This window comes from Gadus morhua, chromosome 11, assembly GCF_902167405.1.
Source record: "Gadus morhua chromosome 11, gadMor3.0, whole genome shotgun sequence".
Lineage (NCBI taxonomy): Eukaryota > Metazoa > Chordata > Actinopteri > Gadiformes > Gadidae > Gadus > Gadus morhua.
In genome coordinates, this window is record NC_044058.1 from 15,091,995 (window position 1) to 15,116,054 (window position 24,060).

General features: G+C 48.8%; 1 protein-coding gene across 2 annotated transcripts; it reads right to left on the reverse strand.

The window, feature by feature from the left end:
- Positions 1-85: 85 nt before the first annotated feature.
- On the reverse strand, positions 86-24,016 carry mms22l (MMS22-like, DNA repair protein). 2 transcript variants are annotated; one of them, XM_030370114.1, is made up of 26 exons: positions 23,889-24,016; positions 23,368-23,551; positions 22,418-22,543; positions 21,854-21,906; positions 21,312-21,399; positions 20,675-20,852; positions 20,410-20,503; positions 19,759-19,889; positions 18,389-18,502; positions 17,796-17,972; positions 17,385-17,447; positions 17,170-17,289; positions 16,583-16,818; positions 12,895-13,111; positions 12,197-12,486; positions 8,141-8,346; positions 6,757-6,907; positions 6,402-6,541; positions 5,767-5,909; positions 4,756-4,912; positions 4,284-4,429; positions 3,582-3,793; positions 2,709-2,875; positions 1,908-2,004; positions 1,099-1,266; positions 86-519 (listed from the first exon to the last, which is right to left on the reverse strand). In XM_030370114.1, the coding sequence occupies exons 2-26, from the start codon at positions 23,538-23,540 to the stop codon at positions 444-446; spliced, it is 3,723 nt and encodes a 1,240-aa protein (XP_030225974.1). In that variant the 5' UTR covers positions 23,541-23,551; positions 23,889-24,016; the 3' UTR covers positions 86-443. The 2 variants fall into 2 exon arrangements, with proteins under 2 accessions (XP_030225974.1, XP_030225973.1); XM_030370113.1 differs by having other exon boundaries at positions 23,368-23,570.
- Positions 24,017-24,060: the final 44 nt, after the last annotated feature.

A 24,060-nucleotide genomic window follows, 5' to 3' on the forward strand; every position in this document is an offset into this window, starting at 1 on the left:
AGAAACGTATACGCTGTTACGTATGTGCTTCCAGACGGATACACACAACACACTTGGCATGCATGTGAAATGACGTGAGAGTACGAACAAAGCAAACGTATTTATTACAACTTATTTGACATTTCATATTCTGTAGATAAAAACATCCTGCATCTTTATTCACAGCTTCTGCTACAATATAAATAGTACATACATTAAATTGTCTTTGACCTATTTAGTTATTCTGTAAACATATGCATTCTTTAGACTCCCACTGCACAATATTTGTCATATCAAAATAAAGGATATATACATGATCTTCCAGAATCTTAAAGGAGGATATCTCGAGAGGGCTTGAATGTTTATGAACGGGTTGTGACTCATCGTCATACTCATCGTCATATTCTGGCTGTGTTTGTCTGCGTATGTGTGTGTATGTGTGTGTGTTTGTGTCCAGCCTGCTGTTAGCCTTCATCCAGGCTGACCATCTCCGCTTGACCGCTCTCCCCCAGCTGACCCAACAGCTTCTTGTAGGCGCTCCTGTCACAGGGAGTCAGTGGTCAGAGGAGTCAACCCGACAACCACAACACCTCTCAGGAACACACGAGGGCCTCCTGAGAGGCCCGGGCGTCCCTTCTACACTCAACTGTTAGTGCAAACCAATTAAAGCGCTGTTTTAGTGCTGCACAATTAATTGCATGTTAATCTTAATCGCGATTTTGGCATCTGGGCTTAACCAATAAAATACAATGGATTTTGTACAGCTGTTACAATGAAATCAAATTGAATACAATCATAACTCAGCTATGAGGCCTCTAAGGAATCACAGGCATTGCTTCTAAGGGCGCCAGAGTCTTGTGTATCGATGTGTGGTTGAGGAATCTCTTCTGCAGAATACATGACACCAAGCAATGGGACGCGGTTGGCAGGTTAGCAAAATCAAAAAATCTGTTCACCAACCATCGAAATATCAGCGCCAAATAATAGCAATCGTCATAAACGTGCAGCCCTTCTATGTGCGTCTATTCTTTACAACATGGGATGTTTATGTATGATTGCACACACACACACACACACACACACACACACACACACACACACACACACACACACACACACCTGAGGGCTGCGTTCCTGCCCTGGCCTCTCTTGTGCTCCGTGGTCCTCAGGCTCAGGGACAGGTCTGGGACCAGCGCCCGGACCACCCGGGGGTCCAAGAGGGCCACCGTCTCTAGGGTGCTGTACACCAGTCTGTCATAGACCCCCTCGTTCTCCTCCACAAACGACCTAGTGGCACACACACACACACACACACACACATACATATTTGCATTTACATTATTGCATTATTCAATACAATCAAAATATAAAATGATATCTTAGATATCCATAGATGGCAAATGGAGGGTTGTTAGTTTCATGCTCTCCACGCAATGGTTTTTAAATGTGTAATCGTGTGTGTGTGTGTGTGTGTGTGTGTGTGTGTGTGTGTGTGTGTGTGTGTGTGTGTGTGTGTGTGTGTGTGTGTGTGTGTGTGTGCGTGCGTGCGTGCGTGCGTGCGTGCGTGCGTGCGTGCGTGCGTGCGTGCGTGCGTGCGTGCGTGCGTGCGTGCGTGCGTGCGTGCAGAAATGTTGTCAATTAGTCAAGCATCCGCCTCATTATAAAAAATATTACATTGCAGATTGCAACAGTATTTTTAACCGTTTTTTTTTTAACATAATTGTTTTATACTCAAATTGGCCAACAATTTCACCACCGTATCCAGTGTGTGCCTTTATGATTGATAAATCAACCAATGTTAATCAAATATTGACCCACGCCCGGGTTACCACGGAGAGGTCCGGCAGGGCAGTGCTGATGGTGATTACAGGTGCGGCCACGTTTGTAATGTAATTATTATAAGCATTATTAAGTGTGTGTGTGGGTACCGCAGGACGCTGATCATCTGGCCGCAGGGCTCCGGTGAAGAAGCGGCCGCACATCTCTCCACCACCAGCTGAAGGGCCTCTGTGCTGCTCTTCCTCACTGTCTCACACACACACACACACACACACACACACACACACACACACACACACACACACACACACACACACACACACACACACACACACACACACACACACACACACACACACACACACACACACACACACACACTATGAGTCCGGGCTCTCCAGGCTTTCACCTACTTCTGTGATTACCGCTAAAGGAAATGTGTGATTTGTGAAAATGTGCCACTTCTGTGTCATTTGCGCAGTAAAGCGCAAAGTGTCAAGTGACATCTGCCTGCCGATAATCACTCGGATTAGTGCTGCGGGCGTTCGGAACGCCGGCGCTCCGGGGAAAGTTGCGTTGCGAGCGGCTTCATGAGGAGGGAGCCAGGACTGTGACAGGGCTGTGATTGGCCCGTTGTGCTGAAGTTGTGTTTAGTATTCCCGGGTAAGAGTAGGCCATATTTTTTTTTATCAACATTTGGTGTTGTTCCATCATTCTAAAAATAAAAAAGGCTTAAAAACATAGCTCATTACCATGGACAACACGCACACACACACACACACACACACACACACACACATAGCTTAGTACATCTAGAAGTAAACAGGTGACTTGTGTGCGGTGGTAGGGACACTATCTCTAAAAGCAACTGTGTTCACACACGTCGATATATATGTATCGATGCATGTGTGACGTGTGTGTGTGTGTGTGTGCGTGTGTGTTCTTCTCACCCTGAGGCTCATTGACCAGCATCACACAGCGCAGCAGAGAGGGGAGGGGCACGGTGAGCAGCAGGGGGTCCGTGTCCGCGTTCCGTCTCAGGAGCTCCAATAGGAAGGCCAGGACCGAGGTGAGGCGGGGCGGGGGGGCGTTTCCTTTGAACTGCAGGAAGCTGTCGCTGTGAAGCACACGGGTCAGAGCTCACTCACATCCTGTTCAAAAAGGCAATATTTTATTTGGCAAAAAGGTAAATTATATTCTTGCATTTACATATCCCCAATGTCGCCCACATATATTTGGAAATCAGCGGCGGGGGAGGAGTTGGGGGCTTCTGCATATTTTGAAACACACCAGCAACCAACAACACCTCATTCTGCCCATTTTAGATTAAAACCAATCATCTGAAATATGAGGGACTTCGCCCTAAAAACTTTTTCAAAAGATAATCTTGAGAGTTGACTGGACTGGAAATCAAAACCAGTGCGTCTAAACGACTCAACAACCTATTTTATGAAACTTTAAACCCATGTATAAGCTTGTATCTATTTAGCACATTGAGCCAGGGCTTTGCCATGATCCAGACTAACTCAAGCCCCATGCTATGCTATAGCAGCACCTCTGGACTAAGCCTGGGCAGGAAACCCAAAACAGGAAGGGGCGGAGTTACGCCTTCTTTACTGCTTTGCATCACGGTATTCTATGAGAAAGGCATTCCAGGTGGCAGGATGGAGCTTTCAGAGGGGGATTTAAGCATTCGCATTTTCACAGTGGCCAGTCTACACGATGTTGATTTAAAACCTGAACAGACACTGAGGACATCTCTGTCCGGAGAGGATGCTCAAACCTGGAGATGTCTCCTCGTACCGGCTGAGCCTGTGACCTACCAGAGCACCTGCAGGGTGGTCCGTCTCAGCGCCGCCCCCCGCGGGGAGGGGCTGCCTTCGCAGGCGCCCAGCAGCACTGGGTGATTGGCCACGGCGCCGGCGGAGGGCGCCGCCAGCAGGAAGTGGTCCAGGTAGCGCCTGATGACGGAGCACAGCTGCTTCTTCAGGTAGACGCCCTTCGACTGGGACACGCTGGAGGCCACCGACAGACCCTGGTCGGCGAATCAGAAGACGGCGTCGGCAGAACGATCAAGAGGAGAGACGGAGGAGGCATTGAAATACAATCCTCATTCTTTAAAAAAGATGTTGTTTGATATTTTGTAATACATTGTTAGAAAAAAAACTTAAAAAGACAACATGTAAGATTGGCTATTTTAAGCTACCCCGGTCTACATTCTGAGAAAAAAACACTTCTCCTCAATCTGAAAAAGCGAGGTTCGCTGAAAAAAACCTAACAGGAGATTTCTCTTTGCTGCTGCAGAGTCGGAGCAATTAACCTAGATCCCTGTATCCCTGAAGTTAGCGTAATTTAAAGCACACTCCAAGCTCAAACACACTGCTTACTGCAGCTTTAAGGAGCTATGTTTAGTGCGATGGATGGGATTATAATTACATTAATTATAATTCTCTCTTTATCTCAACCCTTGTATCTCTCCGTCTACGACGCTTTGCCCCTCAGTTACATGGGGGTGGCCCACCGACCTGGAGGTAGAGCGGCAGGCTGCTCCTCAGGGCTCGGTCGTGGGGCGGGAGGCTGTGGGGGAGCAGCATCCCGTCCACGATGCGGAACAGCAGCTGCTGGGCTCTGGAGGTTGCCAGCAGGGGGCTCCAGTGCTTCACCACGCAGCCTGAATCACATCGGCGGGGCAGGAAAGAAGGACGGGTGAGTGAGGGGGAAAGCCTTTCCGCTTGCATCATGCTCTTTAGTCCCCCTTTACCCTGCAACGCCATGACGACCATTCATATAAACACTAAACCTGTTTGACCTCGTGGATGTGGACTTGATGTGGCTACGGGGATTTTAGTTATCATGAATCGAAACGATTTGGTGTTGCAAATGTACGAATGACCTTCACATGCCGTTTCCAAAAATCCCCCGGCCGAGAGCGAGAATAGTTAGCTCATTGTTGTTGAACAGTCGAACAGAATACAGATCAGAACTTCAGTCACCCACCGACAGCCCAGTATGCCAGCTGCATGCCCTCCTGGCTCTTGCTGACCAGGTAGGGCTTGATGTACTTCAGGATGTCCCCCATGTACTCCAGGGCTCTGCCCACCAGGGCCGACTTCTCAGACAGCACCTCCAGCCCCCCGTACACCCGGCCCACCGCCTGCCGGGACAGCCAATCAGGAAGCAGAGAACGGAACGCGGGACGGATAGGAGAGAGAGAAGAAAATAACGCAAGAGAGGGGAAAGAGACGGAGGTTTAATTGGATGTCGCGAGGGTGGAGGTAAAAGCGAACGCGATATATTAGAAAACGAATACGGGAAGGAGCTGGATTGACGTTCGCGTGGAGAAGCCGAGTTGTTGCACTTGAGGTGTGTGTCATTATAATGTAGCTATGTCAGACCCTACAGAAGACAAACATTTGACAAGTCCTTAACGGAAGCGAGGAAGAATTACTGTTAAGAAACAACAGTACTTGAGGCAAAATGGCAGGAAATAACTTCTGTCAATATGTTGAAAGCGTCATGATTGATGAAAAACAATCGTGGGGGATGTACCAATACGGAATATAATTATACATTCATTCATTGGCGATATACAAGCCATTTATTTGCTTATAATAAGAATGGAATTGGTTGAAAATGTTGCATATTTTCCTTGAAGTTGAGTTGTCTGTTGGTCTCTGCAGACAGTGCAGGTACTGTCATTCTGTGTCCTCTGTGTTATTGGAGCTGTTTTTAACTAGCTGCCTGCCCAGAGACTACAGATGAAGTGAGTCTCTTTGGCTTACTCTGGCATGCTGACAATAATGTAATAAGTGTGCACTGTCCCTGTCAAAATAATGAAAGAATGAATAAAAAGGATACAAAATTAAATAAATAATACTTAATATAAATAAAAAGCTATAATAAAAAAAATATATAGGAAATGAAACAGAATAATCCACACATGGCCTTCCCTTCACCATGGCCCTCCAGTGTGGCCCTTGAGCAGGGCTCCATGCTGAGGGCGGCTACCTTGATGAAGAGCTCCAGGGCGGGGCTGGGCTCTGGCCGGCCGGCGGGGGGCTGGAGGCCGGCTCTCTGCAGCAGAGCGTCCACCTCAGGCAGCCGCAGCACCAGCCGGGTCAGCTCCGCCAGCTGCTCCTCCACGGCCCGGCCTGTGGACCACAACCGCACCACAATGCCGCTTCAGCTGCATTGCTCGGATACCCGAGTCGTCAATAGGCAGCGTTGATATTCATCACTTTTGCTTTGAATGCTTCTGTATTGATTTACGTTTGTGTGCAAGCAAAGCATTCTGTAGCGTGAGGTGTTTCATAAATGATAATCATTATTATTATTATTAAAAGCGAAGCATGAATGAATGAAATATGTGAACTGAACATACTAAATGTTGTACACTCGGCTAATTGAACGGTTTACCAGGACGCTACAATATGAGTCTACTTCTGTTTGAAGGATGCGATATAATAAAATCGACGGGTGTCTCTTGCCTTGCACAAATGATTTCATAATCAAATAATATTGCAATGATATAAAGAGCAATAAAGTTTATCTCCGCTGCTGCAGCAGCGACAGCCCTCAGCTCCACCGTGGACGTGTTCTCAGTGTTAAACCGCGGCCCTGTAGCCTGGAGGGCGCTCCCTTACCCGCTCTGCTGTCGGAACCATCAGGGTTCCTGTGGAGGTGCTGCTGCAGAACACAGCGGAACCAGGCCCTCACACACAGGGCCTGGGCGGAGCCGGGCACCGCGGCACCGGGACCAGGGCCCATCGCCGACACCAGCTCACTGGAAGGGACGGGGATCGGAGATCAGGGATGGACAGTGGTCCCAAAAGGGAACACAGGGGCGTGTGTGTGTGTGTGTGTGTGTGTGTGTGTGTGTGTGTGTGTGTGTGTGTGTGCTCCGTGGGGCTCCTCGGTTCTTTGAACACTACGGTTGGAGTCGAGGGGGGGGGGGGGGGGGGGGGGGGGGGGGGGGGGGGGGGGGGGGGGGGGGGGTACCTGTTCTGGAGGAGGTGAGGGAGGTAGCGGGTCACCAGCAGCGGGTGCAGCATGTCGTCCCAGCCGAAGCACTGCATTATTGACAGGACGGGGCGGGGCTGGAGGTCGTTGGGGGCGGAGCTCGGCAGATCAAAGGCTAACAGCGTGAAGCCTGGAGAGGGAGGAGCAGGGTGGGGGGGGGGGGGATTAAACAAGCCTCAGAGTTAGCATCGCGCCAAAACGTTCCCCAGAAAGTTTAAAAGGGATGGGAGCCTCGTGGTAGATTAACCTCACGTCCTTTATTGTTCTGCGAGCGTTCTACCTTTCCTTCAAGGGCCTCCTCACTCTTTCAACCCCTAATCTTGCTCCTGCTCCCCGATGGCTTTGCAAACAATCTCCCTGGTCCTCTCCCTCTCGGTTCGTCTCCCCTCCTCCGCTGCCAAGGCAGTGCTTTTGTACTTCTCCGCCTCGCCAGCTGACACCCCGATCCAAAGCGCATTAAAAGAACATTTCTCTGCCGTTCCTCCCGTCCCTACACTTCATCCTCCCACCCTCTTATTGACTCGCTCCTTCCCCTCTGCCTCGTCGTCCTTTCTTGTCTTCACCAGGACACGCATCGGTCTTATCGCTTTAGCTCCCTCCGTCTTTCACTTCTCCCCATCGCTCCTTTCCTCACCCCCCTCGCCTCTCCCTCTGTTACCTGAGCTTCTGCCTCCCTTTTGTTTCTCCTCTCATCCACCCTCGTCCTTCTATTTCCCCTGCCTCTTCCCCCCCCCCCCCCCCCATTTCCTTTCAGTTGACTTCCTACCCTCTTCCTGTCCACCTTGCTACTCTCCTCTAGCAGTTACCTGCTCCCTTGTCTCCTCTGTCCTCTCCTCTCCTGTCTCTCTTTCAAATCTCCTTGATCCGTCCTTTTCCCCACGTCTCCTCTGCCTGTTCATCTCTCCACTCCTACTCTGTATCCTCTGAACCCTTCCAGTTTCATGACGTCATTCCATCTGATAATCAAGTCAAAGTCTGTCTGTTGCCTGTTGGGTGCTAGTATAATTTTATTTGATATAAATACATATTTTTTCAGGTTCTATATCCCATGTGGTGGATATGGATGTCATTGTATATCATTTTCACGCATTGTAGGTCTTAAGGAAGCTAGATTTGATCATGTTGCTTGAGGCTTACCGGCTATAGGGAAAGCTTTATGCTGGTTTGATTCTGTAGGTTGCCGGTGACTTGCCTTCTCGTAAGCTTTTCAGTTTAATCCTGTGATTCTCTGTGTACCTCACAATCAAATACTTGAACTTGAACATTCTCCTCTAGCCGGTTCCTTCCTGTTATTCTCTCCTCGGCTGTCTCTCTATCTCAATCTATTTTTCTCCCCCCCCCCCCGTTGGTCGGGACCACTGACCTGCAGCGGCGTCGGCCAGCTGGGGCGGGGGGGTCAGGGAGAGGCGCAGGCTGCGCAGGAAGGGGAAGAAGTGGACCCAGAGAGCCGCTGCCACAGCTAGGTGGCGCTCTCTGGCCACGCTGCTGCTGCTGCTGGTGGAGGCGGTGGAGGTGGTGGAGGCCCATGTCGGGGCCGGGCCAGCGTGGACGCCTCGCTGATGGACCCGCCTGGTTGACGGACAGACAGACAGACAGACAGACAGACGGGCCACATTGAACGACACACACACACACACACACACGCACACTCAGATAAATCATTCAACACAACGGCAAACACAGCCGCCGTCTTTCCAGAGCAGCCCCTCCCACCGCCTCCTTGCTTCGCATTTCTTAAACCCCCTACTACACCCCCTCCCCCCCCCACACACTTCCACCGCCGAACCCACCCCCTCCCGCCCCATCCCCCCCCCCTCCCCCTCCCCCTCCTCTCTCTCTTCCCTTTCATTCCCCTCTCCTTGTGTTTTCCCTCGCTCTCTCGTCTCGGGGGGGATTAGCGGCGGGAGCGGTGGTGCGGCGTGGAGCTCTGCGGGGCGAGGTGTAGGTGGAGCACAGACGAGAGACAGGGGGGGGGGGGGGGGCGGAGGTGGCGGGGGTGGGGGTTTGGTGAAGATATGATAGGCAGGGAGAGAGAGGGGGGGGGGGGGGGAGAGAGGCTGAGGGCTGATCCCGGCGTACACAGTACAGCGTACTTTAGCTTCTGTTGGCTCGGCTGGCGCGCCCCTCTCTCTCTCTCTCTCGCTCGCCCCAGCCGCCCCGCCAGCCCCACAGTGGCTGGCATTAGCCCAGATAAGCAGCTGAAGGAGCTGTAATCTCATTTAGACTGGAGATGATCCTCTCCTGTCCCCCCTCGCTCGCCCGCATTTGGGGGGGAGAGAGAGAGAGAGAGAGAGAGAGAGAGAGAGAGAGAGAGAGAGAGAGAGAGAGAGAGAGAGAGAGAGAGAGAGAGAGAGAGAGAGAGAGAGAGAGAGAGAGAGAGGGAGAGAAGCTCTCATTTCTCCCCCAGTCTCTTCACACCCCCAGTTTTCTCTTTCCCCCCCTCCCCTTGTCTTTTTTTCTCTCCATTTCTCCCTCTCACACACACACACACACACCTCGGCAGTGCCTTCCCTTCCAGCAAGGTTGCATCTAATCCAGAGAGAGCTAAAACAATCGATTAGAGTCTAAATTCATTAGCCTCGTTACTACTGAGGAATGAGCCTTTCACACCCATCAACTCTCATTGTACAAGACACACACGCACACACACACACACACACACGCACACCTTTAATCTCGCACATACACAAAATCATACATTGATATACACACACACACACACACACACGCAAACCCTTAATCTCGCACATACACAAAATATATATCCACAGATATACACGCACACTCCACTTTAATCTTGCACATACGCAAAACTGACACACACACAACAATTCCCAGACCTAATTTAACCTTTCTCGCGGCTGAGACGCAACACGGGACGTGACACACACACAACATGCTCTTTGTCCAGGGCCCAGTGTTAAAGGGCAAACTTTACAGGCTGCACCCGCCACACAGCTTCTACCCCGCTCCGTTCCCGCTCCTTATGGCTGCTCAGGCACATCTGTGACGCCGTACGACCCCACCGCTTCCACTCCGCAAACTCAATCTCCCAAATTACTTCCACCTTGGTGGCATTAAAAGGAGAGGGGACACCCCCTACCCCCCCCCCCCCCCCCCCCCCCCCCCCCCCCACACACACACACACACACACTCTCTCTCCCTCGGCTGAACCGTGGTGCTTTTGCCTTTATGATCACTCGTGGCTGGAGCTTCCCTGGTGAGACCGCCGCCCCGTCGGGCTAAAAAAGGACCCGGGGATGCACGCGTCTATCCCTCCCATGGCTGTCGCCGCTCTCTCCCCCTCCAGGGCCCAAACGCAGATGCTCCCGCCTCCCTGGTGGCCATGTGAGTAAGGGAGGGGGGTTGGGGGGGGGGTCAGATTAAGATATTACACTGGTTGATTGGCTACTTTGCCTCGGCGCCATGGCGGTGGCTGATGGAGACGAGTGTTTTTGCGAGGCTTCCTGCGCCCGATAATTCTCTTAATGTGTGCGGATTCTGCGCGCCTCTTAATAAGACGCCGCGATACTCTGGCTGAGTTTGCCGGGCTACATAATTACCCGTTAATTGTGTCAGAGGAAACACATTAATCACTAAAAGAAGTGCAGAGTATCGCCAGGTCGAGGAATTAGCTTTAATGCGGCGGGACAAATTGGGAAGAGAGAGGGGTGGGGGGGGGGGGGGGGTGGTGTAGGGGGCTTTATTATCATTAAATGGGTCATTGTGGTCCAGGCCAGGGCCACAGAGAGACACACACCGTGTGGGGCTATCACCCTACATCCTCTCCATTTCCTTCGGCCATTAATGTGCAAATGTGTGGCCTCTCCGACACTGAGACATGAGCTGGGTAGTTTGGGAATTGACAAGAGCTAACTGGATAAACCAGGAACCAGAGTGAACATCTAGGTATGCGTTTCATTTGCAACCCGCATGTATAGCCGTGTGTGTATGTGTGTGTGTGTGTGTGTGTGTGTGTGTGTGTGTGTGTGTGTGTGTGTGTGTGCTGATGGGAGGGAAGGTTAAGAGAAGTAATCATAGCTCTTTATGAATCGCCGTGTGTGAAATACAACTTTTTTAAAGACCACAATGATTGTATTCTAGTGCATAACGTCACTATTCAACAAATCCCCCATTATTTCAAGCACCCCAGGTAAATGAACTCAGGGTGCTCCAAGGGAGCACCCTGATGTTCGGAACATGGGATCTGTAAGCAAATGTTGGCATGGAGCCAAAATAACATGTTATCGGCGGCTGATTGTTGTCATTTGTCTCTAGACACAGCTGTGCATATAATTAATCCATAAGTCTAATGCATATTTTTGTCATGCAACACCTCTGAACACACCGAACTGAATCACTGACTGACAATGAGTCCTTTTCCAGTCATTGTGGAGTACCCAGTAAGCCACTGAATCATTTTGAACCCAACGGACCATGAACATAGGGGGTTCAGAGGGTGTGTACGGATCAGAATCATCTTAGATTTACCGATGCCTCCCAATCGTCTGTCATAAGGGCTTGTGGATCCAACTATACTCACACTAAACACACACTATACTCACACTATACACTATCACACTATGCACTATACTCACACTAAACACACACTATACACTATACTCACACTATACACTATCCTCACACTATACACTACACTCACACTATACACTATACTCACACTATACATACAGTATTTAGTATTTAGATCCACACCCTCCACCCTACAGTGCCACCAGACAGATGGCGTCCAGCTTCCAGTGGCGTCTGTGAGGGCCTCCTCCACACCCTACACCGACTAGCGGGCACTCGAGTGAGCCGCAGCTCCTGACCTTTGACAGACGGGGTCGCGTGCGTAACGCACACCGCTGGCCTCCGCTTGAACCCCCGCCGAGTCGAAACACAGCGTCGTCCCCGCGGCGACGCCGGGGTACGCGGGGGTCCCCCGAGCCTGTAACTCTACTCAGGGCTCTGCCAGCACCTGGCACAGGTGACCTGGGGGCCACAGGGGCCCCAGAGACGTACAAGACAACACAATGCCGAACAGAGGATCTTTCCAGTACACACACACACACACACACACACACACACACACACACACACACACACACACACACACACACACACACACACACACACACACACACACACAGAGAAAAGGAAAACCTTCCACAATCCTGTCATTGTCGGTGGTAAGTGGAACCTCGGTTCTGGGGTGGATAACTAAGCTATTTGCTGTAATGAGAGATGTCATCTTTATAGAAGCCTTGTTAGTCCGTCTCCAGAAACATTGTTTTATATGTAGATCTCAACACAGATTGTAAACCGTGAAACCCGTCCTGAACAGCAAACACCCACAATGAGGGAGACCTCATTGAAACGTTGAAGGCCAGCGTATGCTAATCTAGTCTGGTGGTACCTGAGCTGGGACAGCACGATCTGCAGGAAGCCCAGGGCTGAGTGGAGCTCCGACTGGCGGCAGGCCGGCAGCAGCCAATCAAAGCCCTCGTTTAGTAGCTTCTCTTGCGACAGGCCGAGGCAGGCGCTGGTCTCGAAGACCTCGGCCACGCCCTCCAGGTAGGAGACCAAGGGCCCCCAGAGGGCCAGCCTGCGAGAGGCCTCCGTGGTCTTGTCGTAGAACTCCTTGGCCGTCTCGTTGAAGGAGGAGGCTAACCAGCCCGCCTGCGCCCCCACGTCGAGACCCCTCTCCTGGAACCAAAAAGGATTATTCACAACTAATTATGTTGATAGAACACAAACACACTGTTATGTTGTCTTTGTCTACCATTAAACAGATTTTATTTTTCTTTATATGGCAATAAAATGTATTGAAATATAAAAATGATGTAAGATAGCGCCGATTAGGATAAGATCCTTTTGTTTTTGCATACATTAATACATTTGTATTCATATTGACATTTCAAGGAAAAGTGTTGATTTGAGTATCACAGTGCGCCACTGAACATTATCACAGATAACCGTTAAGAAATGTTATGAACACAACACACTAACTACCTACGAATATACTGCACATTTTGCTTCATAATCTTTGGAATAACTCATCAATAAACCAAAACAGAGGGTTTATGTTTCCCTATATCATGTGGTCCAGCTGACCTGGAACAGCAGGAGCAGAGCCAGCTGCCCCCTCCAGACCAGCGCCCGGCGCCCGGGGGGGCAGGAGGCGGGCAGGTGTCCCAGCAGCTCGCAGGCCCGGCCCGCCACGTCCTCAAGCTCCACCTGCCGTCCCACCACCATGAACAGCAGCAGGAAGTTCATCAGGCCCGCCTCACTCAGATCCTGCATCTTCTTAGCCGAGAACTTGGAGTAGATTCTGGTGGAGGAGTGGAGAAGGGTGGAGGAGGGAAGGGGTTATAAAGGAGGGACGGAGGGACGGAGAGACGGAGGGGGTGGAGTGCTAGATGTGTCTGACAACAGGTTATGCTAGGGCCTGCTCAGAACGACAGCGTTTGGTTTCATGAACATAATGAACTACGAGAGGTTGATAATGATACTGGCCTGTATATGAGGGCATTGGATCCCGCCTGTTCTTGTAGCACTTTAGACTTTAAAAAATGAATGAAGCAATCAAGTAGCTTGATGGATGGCAGCCCAGATAAGGCCTTCGTGCAGAGACTCTGGAGCCCTGGATGTGTGGGGCTCACTGTTCCATCGAAGCCAAAGTTTACTGCACTAACATTAGCTGCCAAGTGCCCATTTAAAGCAACCCAATGGTTTAAACGTTGGTTTTCTCCGTTGCCTTTACCTTTTTGTCTTCCTTCCACCTCAAAATACTTTTTTCTTTTTTTCTGGAGGTGATTTTTTCACTCGTTGACTTGAAATGCTGACTTACTGATCTCCACCCACCCAATCCCACCACCATGCCCATCTCCTACTGCCCCTGAAGGGGGGAGTGTGTGTGTGTGTGTGTGTGTGTGTGTGTGTGTGTGTGTGTGTGTGTGTGTGTGTGTGTGTGTGTGTGTGTGTGTGTGTGTGTGTGTGTGTGTGTGTGTGTGTATAGGGAGCACAGAGTGATAGAGCGAGAGAGTGATAGAGCGAGAACCACCCAGCACGCCGTTAGATCTTGCGGGCACCGTGGAGAAATGCCTTTAAAGATCATGTTAAATGTCAGAGACACTCAGGCACACCACAGTGGGTGCTTGGTTACTCTCTCTACAGCCAACCCAATTTACTGCAAACACCAGAGAGATCAATACCCACACACACACACACACAAACAAAGACACACACACCTTCCTTGTAGTTTGCTCTCCCGGCAGGCTTGAGGGTCCCTCTCCCCAAAACAAAGATATGTGTGTGTTTGGTTGTGTATGCGTGTTGTGATGTGTGGGTGGGCAGGTGTGTGTGTGATGCTGCACCCAGGTCAAAACACAACAGAGAACATCCTGAGAAGGCCGGCTTGAAGGCGGTGCAACCGATACCACAGTAATAATAAAAGAAATGAAAAAAAGTTGAGAGAGATAGCTGTACGGAGCGAGACAGGGTTAAGAACAACAGCAAGAAACGGCTCAGCCGAACCTTCAAGGGCCTGCGAGGGCAGAGGTGGGCCAGCTCGCATTCAGGGGGCCAAGCAGAGAGGAGGAATGTGCTTCGATGAACACAAACACTGCCAAACACAGAGAGGCTGGTCGGGAACAGTGCTCGGAGAGGCAGAGGCCCCATTCGAGTCTCGGGTTGTGAGGCTATACCCATTCTCAAGAGGTCACATTCTGGTTCCCTCTGCAGATTCATCTGGCCTAAATAACAAGGTAAGCCCTTTTTTTACAAATTTTGAAAATGTGAGGACCAATCATTGCTCAGGGACGGCATGATGGGACCAATCAGTGCTCGGGGGAGGTCGTTCCAATTCATGACGAACAAGCAGTGCCGCATTCTGCGCCCCGAAAATTGTAATAATGGCCGGTGTAGCAATCTACGGCGATCAAAACTGTTTTCAACCGTTAGAGACTGAATAATGATGTTAAAAGATTACCAGAAATCAGCACTGAAGTTATACAGAATATGTCTTTGCATACTCTTGCAAGGATTCGCGCAAAGGCGAAAAGAAAGAGCGTCTCTGCGATTGACTGGTGTTTGTCGATCCACGCTAGGCCGCGCCCATACTTTGGAAATCAATTGCTGCCGAGCCGAGGCCAGGCTGATATCCGTTGCTGAACACAAAACGTGAATATCTGTGTGGTCTCCAGAGGCTAGCCTCAGTCTCCCTTGGCCCAACATCTCCCGGCTTATCCTTCTGTCTGTCTGTCTGTCCGTTGATCCCTGACAGCTTTCTTTCCGCAGGCAGCAGATGCTGTTAACTCCCAGTGTCAGGAGATCAACATGCTCCCAGTCCACCTCATTAACATGGCCGCCGCCGCCGCCGCCACAGTTCCGCTGAGCCCGACCGGGAAATGGGAACTCTGCCGAAACCGCTGGCCACGGTGCACTCTGCCACAACCCCCCCCCCCCCCACTCCAGGAGAGGGGGTTAGGGGATTGAGCATGGGTGTCCTGGACCCATCCCAGCCCAGTATGGTGGTTGCCAGTGCCTACCACCCACTACAACTCCCCACACCACCGAACCCCCCACCCCCCCACCCCCCCCCCCACCCGGCTACTCAGCCGCCCACCCACCCACCCTCCCCCCTCCCCCTATCTGTGCTGGAAACCATCGCGGCTTCGTTAAGGCGAATTAACCGCCGCGCTCGTTAGCTAATTAGCCTCCGTGTCTGCGGAGCCGCCGAGCACGTTCCAGACAGAGGGAAGTCATTAGGTGGGCTTAGCAGCGGCTGCCTGGCCCTGGCACCCAGCCGTGGGGGCCGGGGATGTGGGATTGCCCCTCGGCCCGGTTCTGACGCGCACCATCAGAGTGTGTAATCTTTGCTTTCTTCCATTTGTGCACTGAAGACACACACACACACACACACACACACACACACACACACACACACACACACACACACACACACACACAATCAGGCAAACACTAAAGAAAAATAACCCAAACCCTTTCAACTGGCCTGGGAGCAGGTGCACTGGTTATGATCTCTGTGTGTGTGTGTGTGTGTGTGTGTGTGTGTGTGTGTGTGTGTGTGTGTGTGTGTGTGTGTGTGTGTGTGTGTGTGTGTGTGTGTGTGTGTGTGTGTGTGTGTGTGTGTGTCTGAATCAGTGTACGTGTGCCCATGTGTAGTGCATGTCAGTAGGGTGGTTCTTGGCTCCTGTCTGAGTTGAAGAGCAGGTGGTTGACTCCTAAGGCACCTGCTCCACCAGGGGGCCTAAACAAATATCAAAGACACTGGGAGACTGCGGCCCACCTGGCACGTACACAAACACTGGCGAGTGCACACACGCAGATCCACCAAGAGCGTGCATGCTCACAAATGAGGCGGACTTGCAAAATCTTCCAAGTTGGAATTGCAACAAATTAAAGTGTTTGATGAACAATCATTGAGTCCCTGCCATCATTCCTCGAGGCTGGATTTATTAGAATACTGATATAAAGCATAAAACACAGTATAGGCACAGTGTATACCAGGGTAGGAAATGAACTGAACTACCTTATTTTTTCTATATTGCCTGACTATGATTCACCGACCCATGATTCAATGATGATATATGATTCAACACACACACACACACACACACACACACACACAAACACACACACACACACACACACACACACACACACACACACACACACACACACACACACACACACACACACACACACACACACACACACACACACACACACACACACAATAGCCAACAAAACCCTGCAAAGTCTCGCTCACTGTGCTCACCTTCCCTTCATCTGCCTGCGGGGGGCGCCACTCCCACTGTCCTGGGCCAGGCAGAGGTACAGCACCCTGAGGAAGATATGGAAGGAGGTGGCCGAGCGGTACAGCTGGGTGTGTCCCGGGGAGCGCAGCGGGCCAGGGGAGCAGCAGCCCCGGGCCTGCTCCATCAGAGCCAGGGGCGTCCTGCACACGCTGCCCAGACCCGACACCCCCAGCCAGGGCACGCTGAAGGAGGCGCTCTGCGAATGGTTGGAACATGTTTTAAAAACACACTCGCCTTTGATATTTTTTTTTTCAGCCCTCAAGCCAATAGCGAATCATTAATATGCCAAACAAATGTGAATAATTATTGTTACACCATGGCAAAGGAAATCTTGGTAAATCCTGATATGCCTCACTAAACCAATTATACCAGCTCATTTGGTTCACTAAAAAATGAATCTGTTTTATTTATTTTTTATCGTTGCTTGCAATTTCTTGTTTCTCTTACAATGCAGCGACAGAAAACAGCAAAATAAGACGAACACGGTTAGCAGAACCCCTCATTGGAACCTGTATGTAAGAGTTGGCGTCGTGGGGGTTTGCCTCACCAGGTTCCTGCTGTAGTAGTCCCACAGCGTGGAGACGGCCGCGGTGCTCGGCTCCCACAGCAGACACAGGCTCAGGCAGCAGTGCACGTGCATGCGGACCTGCTCCTCCGCTAAAGGGGCCTGTGGGTCCAGAGGGGGCGTGAGAACAAGTGTTTAGAATGCAAGCCAGTTACTTTGGGCTGGGTGTGGTTACACAGTAACACGCGTTTTCTCACCCTGGGGCTGCATGTGGTCTTGAGGAGGTCCTCAACAAAACTCCAGTTAGCTTCAAGTTGCTGCTGTGAGTTGAGAATATAGAAATATAAAAAAATAAATGGGTGTTAAAATATTAACAAACAGGGTTACACAATTGTTTTGATAGAAGAGAGAAAGATAGAGAAAGACAGATAGAAATAGATAAAGATAGATGGATAGACTCTCAACAAAACAGTATGTATTGGAGCCAAATTACTAAAGTTAAACAAACAGCCAAGATATATACACCTTAATAGTTGATGGCCAAATGTTACAATCCATCATTTGGAGAGACAGAATACCCAAGACTTCTCGGTGCAAAGGGAGCAGAAAACTCTTTCTTGTAATCAACGCTGAGCATTGAAACACAACCACGTCCGTCCTCCCAGTACCTTGCTCTGCAGTACGCCGTTGCGGCCGTACTGGGCCAGCTCTGCCAGGTGAGTGACCAGCCACCACGTGAAGCCGAGCGGGTCTTTGCAGAGGCTTGGCAGCCCAGCGTACTGCTCCGCGGGGGGCCTGCCTTCCACCAGGGGCTGCAGCAGCTGGTTAATGTAGCTCCAGAATGACTGATGGAGAATAAAACACACGGGACCATGTTTAGAGCACGAATGATGCATGTATGACATGGCACAGTTAACACGGGAGGACACTCTGTCTGTGTCTCTGTGTGTGTGTGTGTCTCTGTGTGTGTGTGTCTCTGTGTGTGTGTGTGTGTGTGTGTGTGTGTGTGTGTGTGTGTGTGTGTGTGTGTGTGTGTGTCTCTCTCTTGTCTCTGTCTCTCTCTGTGTGTGTGTGTGTGTGTGTGTGTGTGTGTGTGTGTGTGTGTGTGTGTGTGTGTGTGTGTGTGTGTGTGTGTGTGTGTGTGTGTGTCTCTCTCTGTCTCTGTGTGTGTGCGCGTGTGTGTGTGTGTGTGTGTGTGTGTGTGTGTGTGTGTGTGTGTGTGTGTGTGTGTGTGTGGTCACTTAACGTTGTTTTGGCTCACCTGCGTGTGTAAAGCTTTACTCCTGTGACCCAGCAGCTGCATGATGAGGAGCCACAGCTCTTTTGTGCAGGTGCACAGGTAATGGTCGCTAGCCAAGGCCTCTGTTGGCCTCACCTGCAAAACAAGCGCAAAGGGACGGTTCAAACCCTGGGCCATGTTTTTCACACTGGACCAACTGCATCCAGGTATTATAGGCTGACGGCAATCATTGAATGCATCTCAATTTGGATGAGAAATCAACATCAGTTGTGTATTTTCTTTTTTCAGTCATTTCCAACCGTTGGGTATTATCTAATCTGGGATCCAGCAGTACGTATTTGAGTGTACATACGATGTACCCTACATGTTACTCCCGTATACCACAATGCAATGCGGTCATGTTTTTCCGGAGAAGAAGAAGAAGCTGAATAACTGCGAAAACGAATACATTTAATGATGGAGCCTCCGGCTTGTGTTTAGAAATGTCAACAATTTATTTGGGATTTAACATAGAATATTTAACATTCAAAATTAATTAAAAAAAACTTGGACAAGGAAATGTAACATTCAACATCAATACAACCTCCAGCCCGGTTTGTTTAGATGATGTGGGCGCATCACGTCACACAAATACCCGGCGCATTTACTGACGCAAATGACGTTTAGCAATGTTCAGCGTAGTGTCCCAATTCTCGTTTGTTAGTTCCCTATAAAGTGCACTATATCATGAACACTATATAGGGAATAGTGAGTGAGTGTACAGGGAACGATTTCGAACACAACTAAAGACAGCCAGAATGACGTCGGAAAATACCCGTATTACCGTCGAAGATGCCCCCGCCACTTTTAAATCATTTGTTTGGCAGCATTTTGGGTACTTTGATTTGGTTTTGCACATAATATTGTTTGCAATAATATCAAACATAATATTGTTTGAAATATTGAATTTATTTTACTTCAACTTTTATAAATTTTAGTTTTAGTTTCAATTTCATGCATGTAAAGAGTTATAATAAAACATTTCAAAATGCACGTGCAACTTGGTTAAATAAAAGTCTGTTGGTCCAGTCATATATTTTGTCATTGTAGTTTTCTTAAAATCTCGTCTCGTCTCGTTCTCGTGAACCCAATATCGTGTCGTCTCGTGAGCTGAGTGTATCGTCACACCCCTACCAATTACACACCTACAGATCTCCGCCCCCAGCGACATAATTGGTAGAAACAAATACGCAGCGAAAGACTTTAGCTCGACTGCCATCAAACTTTTATATATTCATCTAAAGATTAATGATTTGAGGGACTAGGTTTCATCATACGCTCCGTATCATCTGTGCTTCTGGATCAGTGTGTGTGTGTGGGGGGGCCTAATGAGGTGTGGCGGGCCTCCCTACCTTGCTGTACTTGCCCATGGCCAGGCCAGTGAGGTCACACAGCAGACTGCACAAGTGAGCCTCAAACAGGCTGCTGTCAGTCAGGTTCTCCCCAGTCAGGTTCACAAACTGGTGGGCGTACACTACCTGGCCTTGGAGGTGTAGCAAGGAAGAATCACATGCAAATAAGTAAAGAAGCCTTTGGTTGGTAAGCTGTTCGCAAACAACATACCCAGTGAATTAAAAAAAATAATACATTTGAAACGGAGAGTAGGCAGGATTTGGATGAAATTCCGCTTAACCAAAATAAAACGTCTCCCAACTCTCCCACCACACGATTTTTAATCATGCATGTGCAGTTCAGCGTAGCTGGGAAAAAAAAAGGCAACCAGGAACTTGACTTTGTAGAGAACCTTCCTTATTGATAGATACAAAACTAGCCCTGATTGGTTATTGATTATTATTATTATTATATCATAAATCACTCGTAGAATTGTGTTTATGTTGCACAATATTGGATATACAGAGTAACTAGATCCTTTTTCAGAAATTTGGCCTACTGCTCCTTTAATTGTTGGTATTATACTGGAAAATCGACTAACTACGGTAGTTACCAATCTTAATATATTTTTCAATTCAAATGAGTAGCCGGTGTTTGATCCAGGGTAGTACCTCGCATCTTTTGCCCGAGGATGTGAAGGACCTCCAGCACAGACCAGTGGATGTCCAGATGCAGATGAAGCAAATGCCAAGCAGGAGGAAAGATCTGGGGGTTTCAACAAACAGAGGTTTTACATTAGAAACACACATTTCATAATCATCCTTCATAATCAAATGGAGATGCAGTGTGGATCACAATGAAGTGTTTTAAAGGAGAAGCAGCAACGGCAGCAACGACAACAACAGTACAGTTTAGCGAGGGGCCATGTGGCACTACCTTCCCCTGGTTCTGCATGGTGAAGGCACTCTGCAGGTTGGCTGGCAGGTCTTTGAGGCGCCCTATGAGTAGAGTTAGTCCAAACAGCTCCTCCAGGAGAGCCGACGGCAGCTGGGCCTCCTGCCCCTCGTAGGGGTGGGTGGGGCCCTCCTCCAGACTGCTGGACACCTCCAGGTACCTGCATTGACCCCCACGCACATGTCAGATCAACGATTCAGGGAAATCCTGGGGCACAGTTGAACGCATGCATCAAATACAACAAACAAGACACACACACACACACACGCAAACACGCACACACACACACACACACACACAATACATTACGAAACTCAAGTGTGAAAAAAAGGTTGTTGTAAACATTTAATTCCTGCATCTTGAATGTCAAACAGATATTAAACCATTATTATTATTATTTAAGATTTATTATTAATTACATTGTATGGCTTCCTAGGAGTAAATAAAGATATACTAAGTCTGAAACCACTTGTGTACCAGCCAATCCAATGTGTATACATATGTTCAGATTGATATCATAATTGCCACGCCAATGGATGGAACTACATAATACATAGAGTAACAGATCTAGTAATAACATACATGGCAGGTCAGTGTTTTACAATGTGTGGTCAATTACCTGTGCAGAAAGACCTTGACATATTGGAGGAACAACACACAATGTTGTCTGAGCTCCTCCGCTTCATAGTGGAGGTTGCCAGCCTGACCTGCCCACACATACGCACAATATTACACAATACCAGTTGAGCGTTTCACACAGGTCCTTTCAAACTGTCCCTGCTATATTAAGAGTGGTTACACAACATTGCAATTACTGAGAATGGGCCACTTGGAACTCGTTTTGTCAGTAATAAACAGGTGAAGGAGATGGCAACATTTGAATTGATGAATGGAGATATGAAGAGAAGAAAGACAAAATTTGTGGAAATTGTGACTAGATGTGTAGGTTAAAGTACTGGCACAAGCCATTAATACCGGCACAACATTTTAATAAGTTCACTGTTCATTTGACTGACATGCAAATGACTTGGATTGTTCTGCTGGAAAGCACCGTCGGATAGCACCGCGTGGGTAGCGTATCAGATGCTGGACAGTATGGAAATATAAAGGCTGTCAGACAGCCCAGGTTTGCATGACTACGGACCGTGTGTGGAGGCTCACCAAAGTCATGGGAACTGGCCTGGACCAGGGCCTCCAGCCGCAACAGCCTTTGACTGGAATAGAACAAAGAGAAAGTGAAACCACGCAGTGACATCATCACCAGGAATGAGCAATGCTTTACACCCCCTCCTCGCCTTCTCCCTCCACACGCTGACTCCATTTTAAAAGACTTGTCAATTCAGACTTTTTTCGGGCCATTACCATGCTTTTAGTTTTTTGGTAAATTCATTTAGAAGAGAAACCGAGCTATTACTTTTGCAATGTCAATAGCGCCAGCAATAAATCAGCTAATGATAGATTAGATTAGATCAAATAAGATGAGACGTTATTGATCCCTTGAAAACGATTTTCAGGGACGGGGGGCAACAAATGCAGTGTAATATATATATATATATATATATATATATATATATATATATATATATATATATATATGTATTTGTTTTTTTATGTATTTTAGATTCCTTGATTTATTCAACTGAAAGTGTATTGACCATGTATCTACCACCAAAGTTAACCAACATTGTAGACATTGCAACTAAAGAAGTATATATCTTTTCTCACCGCAGGAGACCAAAGAGCATCTTGGTGGATTCCACCAGGGCCGTTTCCGTGGTCCAGGGGAAGCCGAAGATCTCTACGGTATCTGCCTCGTAGTCCGCAGGGGCCGGGTCCAGACGCAGCAGCAGCCTGTGAAGAGGGGTCAGCCATGGGAGTGATGCTCACGCCAAGACTGCGGGATCTGACCATGACTTGGATGGGACTTAAAAAGGTGCTGTAGTTAAAATTTAAGAGCTGTAATCACAGTGTAATTTGTTGGAGAGGACAGCTGTCAGCTGTTTGTGAGTGAAATGTTCTGTGACAATATCAGTTCTGGTTGACTGCGTGCCTGCCTCTGTGTGAGACCATTTCGATTTGAGACAGTTTCTGGTTTATTTCTGACCAATCAGCGCATTGCTTCCTAGACGGAGGGTGTTTATTTTTAAAATGTTGCTGTTTTTCCGCTTTCTTCCTTCACTACTATCAAATCATACCTACAGCACCGTTCAAAAGACCACCTCCGTATTTCTGTGGTTGACCCTTTGAATGTTATTGAACAACCTTCTGATACAAATTGATTCCATGGTTACATCAGTAACTATTTTTTCATTTGGAAAGAGGTAAGGGATTACTTTTGCAATATTTGTGCTTTCAAGCTCTTGCTAAAACGGTAAGCTATTGCCTGACACCAAGTTATCCAAACTCCTGTGTTGATGGATATACAAGAGGGAGGGGCTGTCAGAAGGAACATGTTGTTGGTAGGATCACAAATGAAATGTGATAATTACTCATTCAATACTATGTACTACACTACAACTGTTGAATGCAGCACTGCACTAAATACTTCATGACGTGGATACAGCTAACAGTATAGCATGTACCTTGTCACCACAATCATTCAGTTGAAACTATAAATTCAACTGTAGATGAAATGAGAGCTACTTCTGAAAGTCACTTCGACAAATCAACTTTACCGCTTCATGATGCCGTTCATCATGTACCCCTCTAACGACAGGGACTGACCCGGGCCGTCCCGAGCAGAGGCGCAGCAGAAGCAGGGCGGTCGGGACCGGGACAGCTCACAGAGGCCGTCCGATGCGGAGGGGGACACGGGAGGAGTGAGCGATTGGCTGAAGTCCTCCGTCATGTCGTCGCTCGCTGTGGAGTTTTATTTGGCCTGGTGAATTGTGGAACATGCAAGATAAAAAAGGTAGATAAAAAAACACCAGCTGACTCAACAATCAACACTTGACATATTAGACATGATCTGACGTGGTTCTCTTTGTGCCGGATAATGAAACACAATGAAGACACCAGACATTCAGACTTGATATGGACAAATTATAGAGTAGGCCACCTTTAATGTCTGAAATAACTAACGTTAGTCTAACAGTGAAGGTTACCAGTTAGTAAACATTGACGATAAGAAGTTGCATTAAAGCTAGCTGAGGGCAGATCGACAGACACCGACATGCAAAATAACACGAGCACATACCGATATGCAATCGTTGAAACCCCTTCTACTTATTATGTCAGTTTGATACTCCGTGTCGATTAAATTGATAGCTCTAAGAACAACACGTCCGCTTCTTCCCATACTGTGTGTTCATTCTCTCCCGCGTTCAGTCCACACATGCGCGTCATTGGCCGTGCGTGCGACGTGCTCG

Bases quoted from the DNA above. Each gene is read 5' to 3' on its own strand.
- mms22l (XM_030370114.1), bottom strand. From the start codon at position 23,540: ATGACGGAGGACTTCAGCCAATCGCTCACTCCTCCCGTGTCCCCCTCC. The intron at 20,853-21,311 runs GTAATTGACCAC...GGGTCAATGCAG, and splicing joins GTCAAGGTCTTTCTGCACAG to GTACCTGGAGGTGTCCAGCA. The intron at 17,448-17,795 runs GTACTGGGAGGA...CTCAACTCACAG, and splicing joins ACGGCGTACTGCAGAGCAAG to CAGCAACTTGAAGCTAACTG.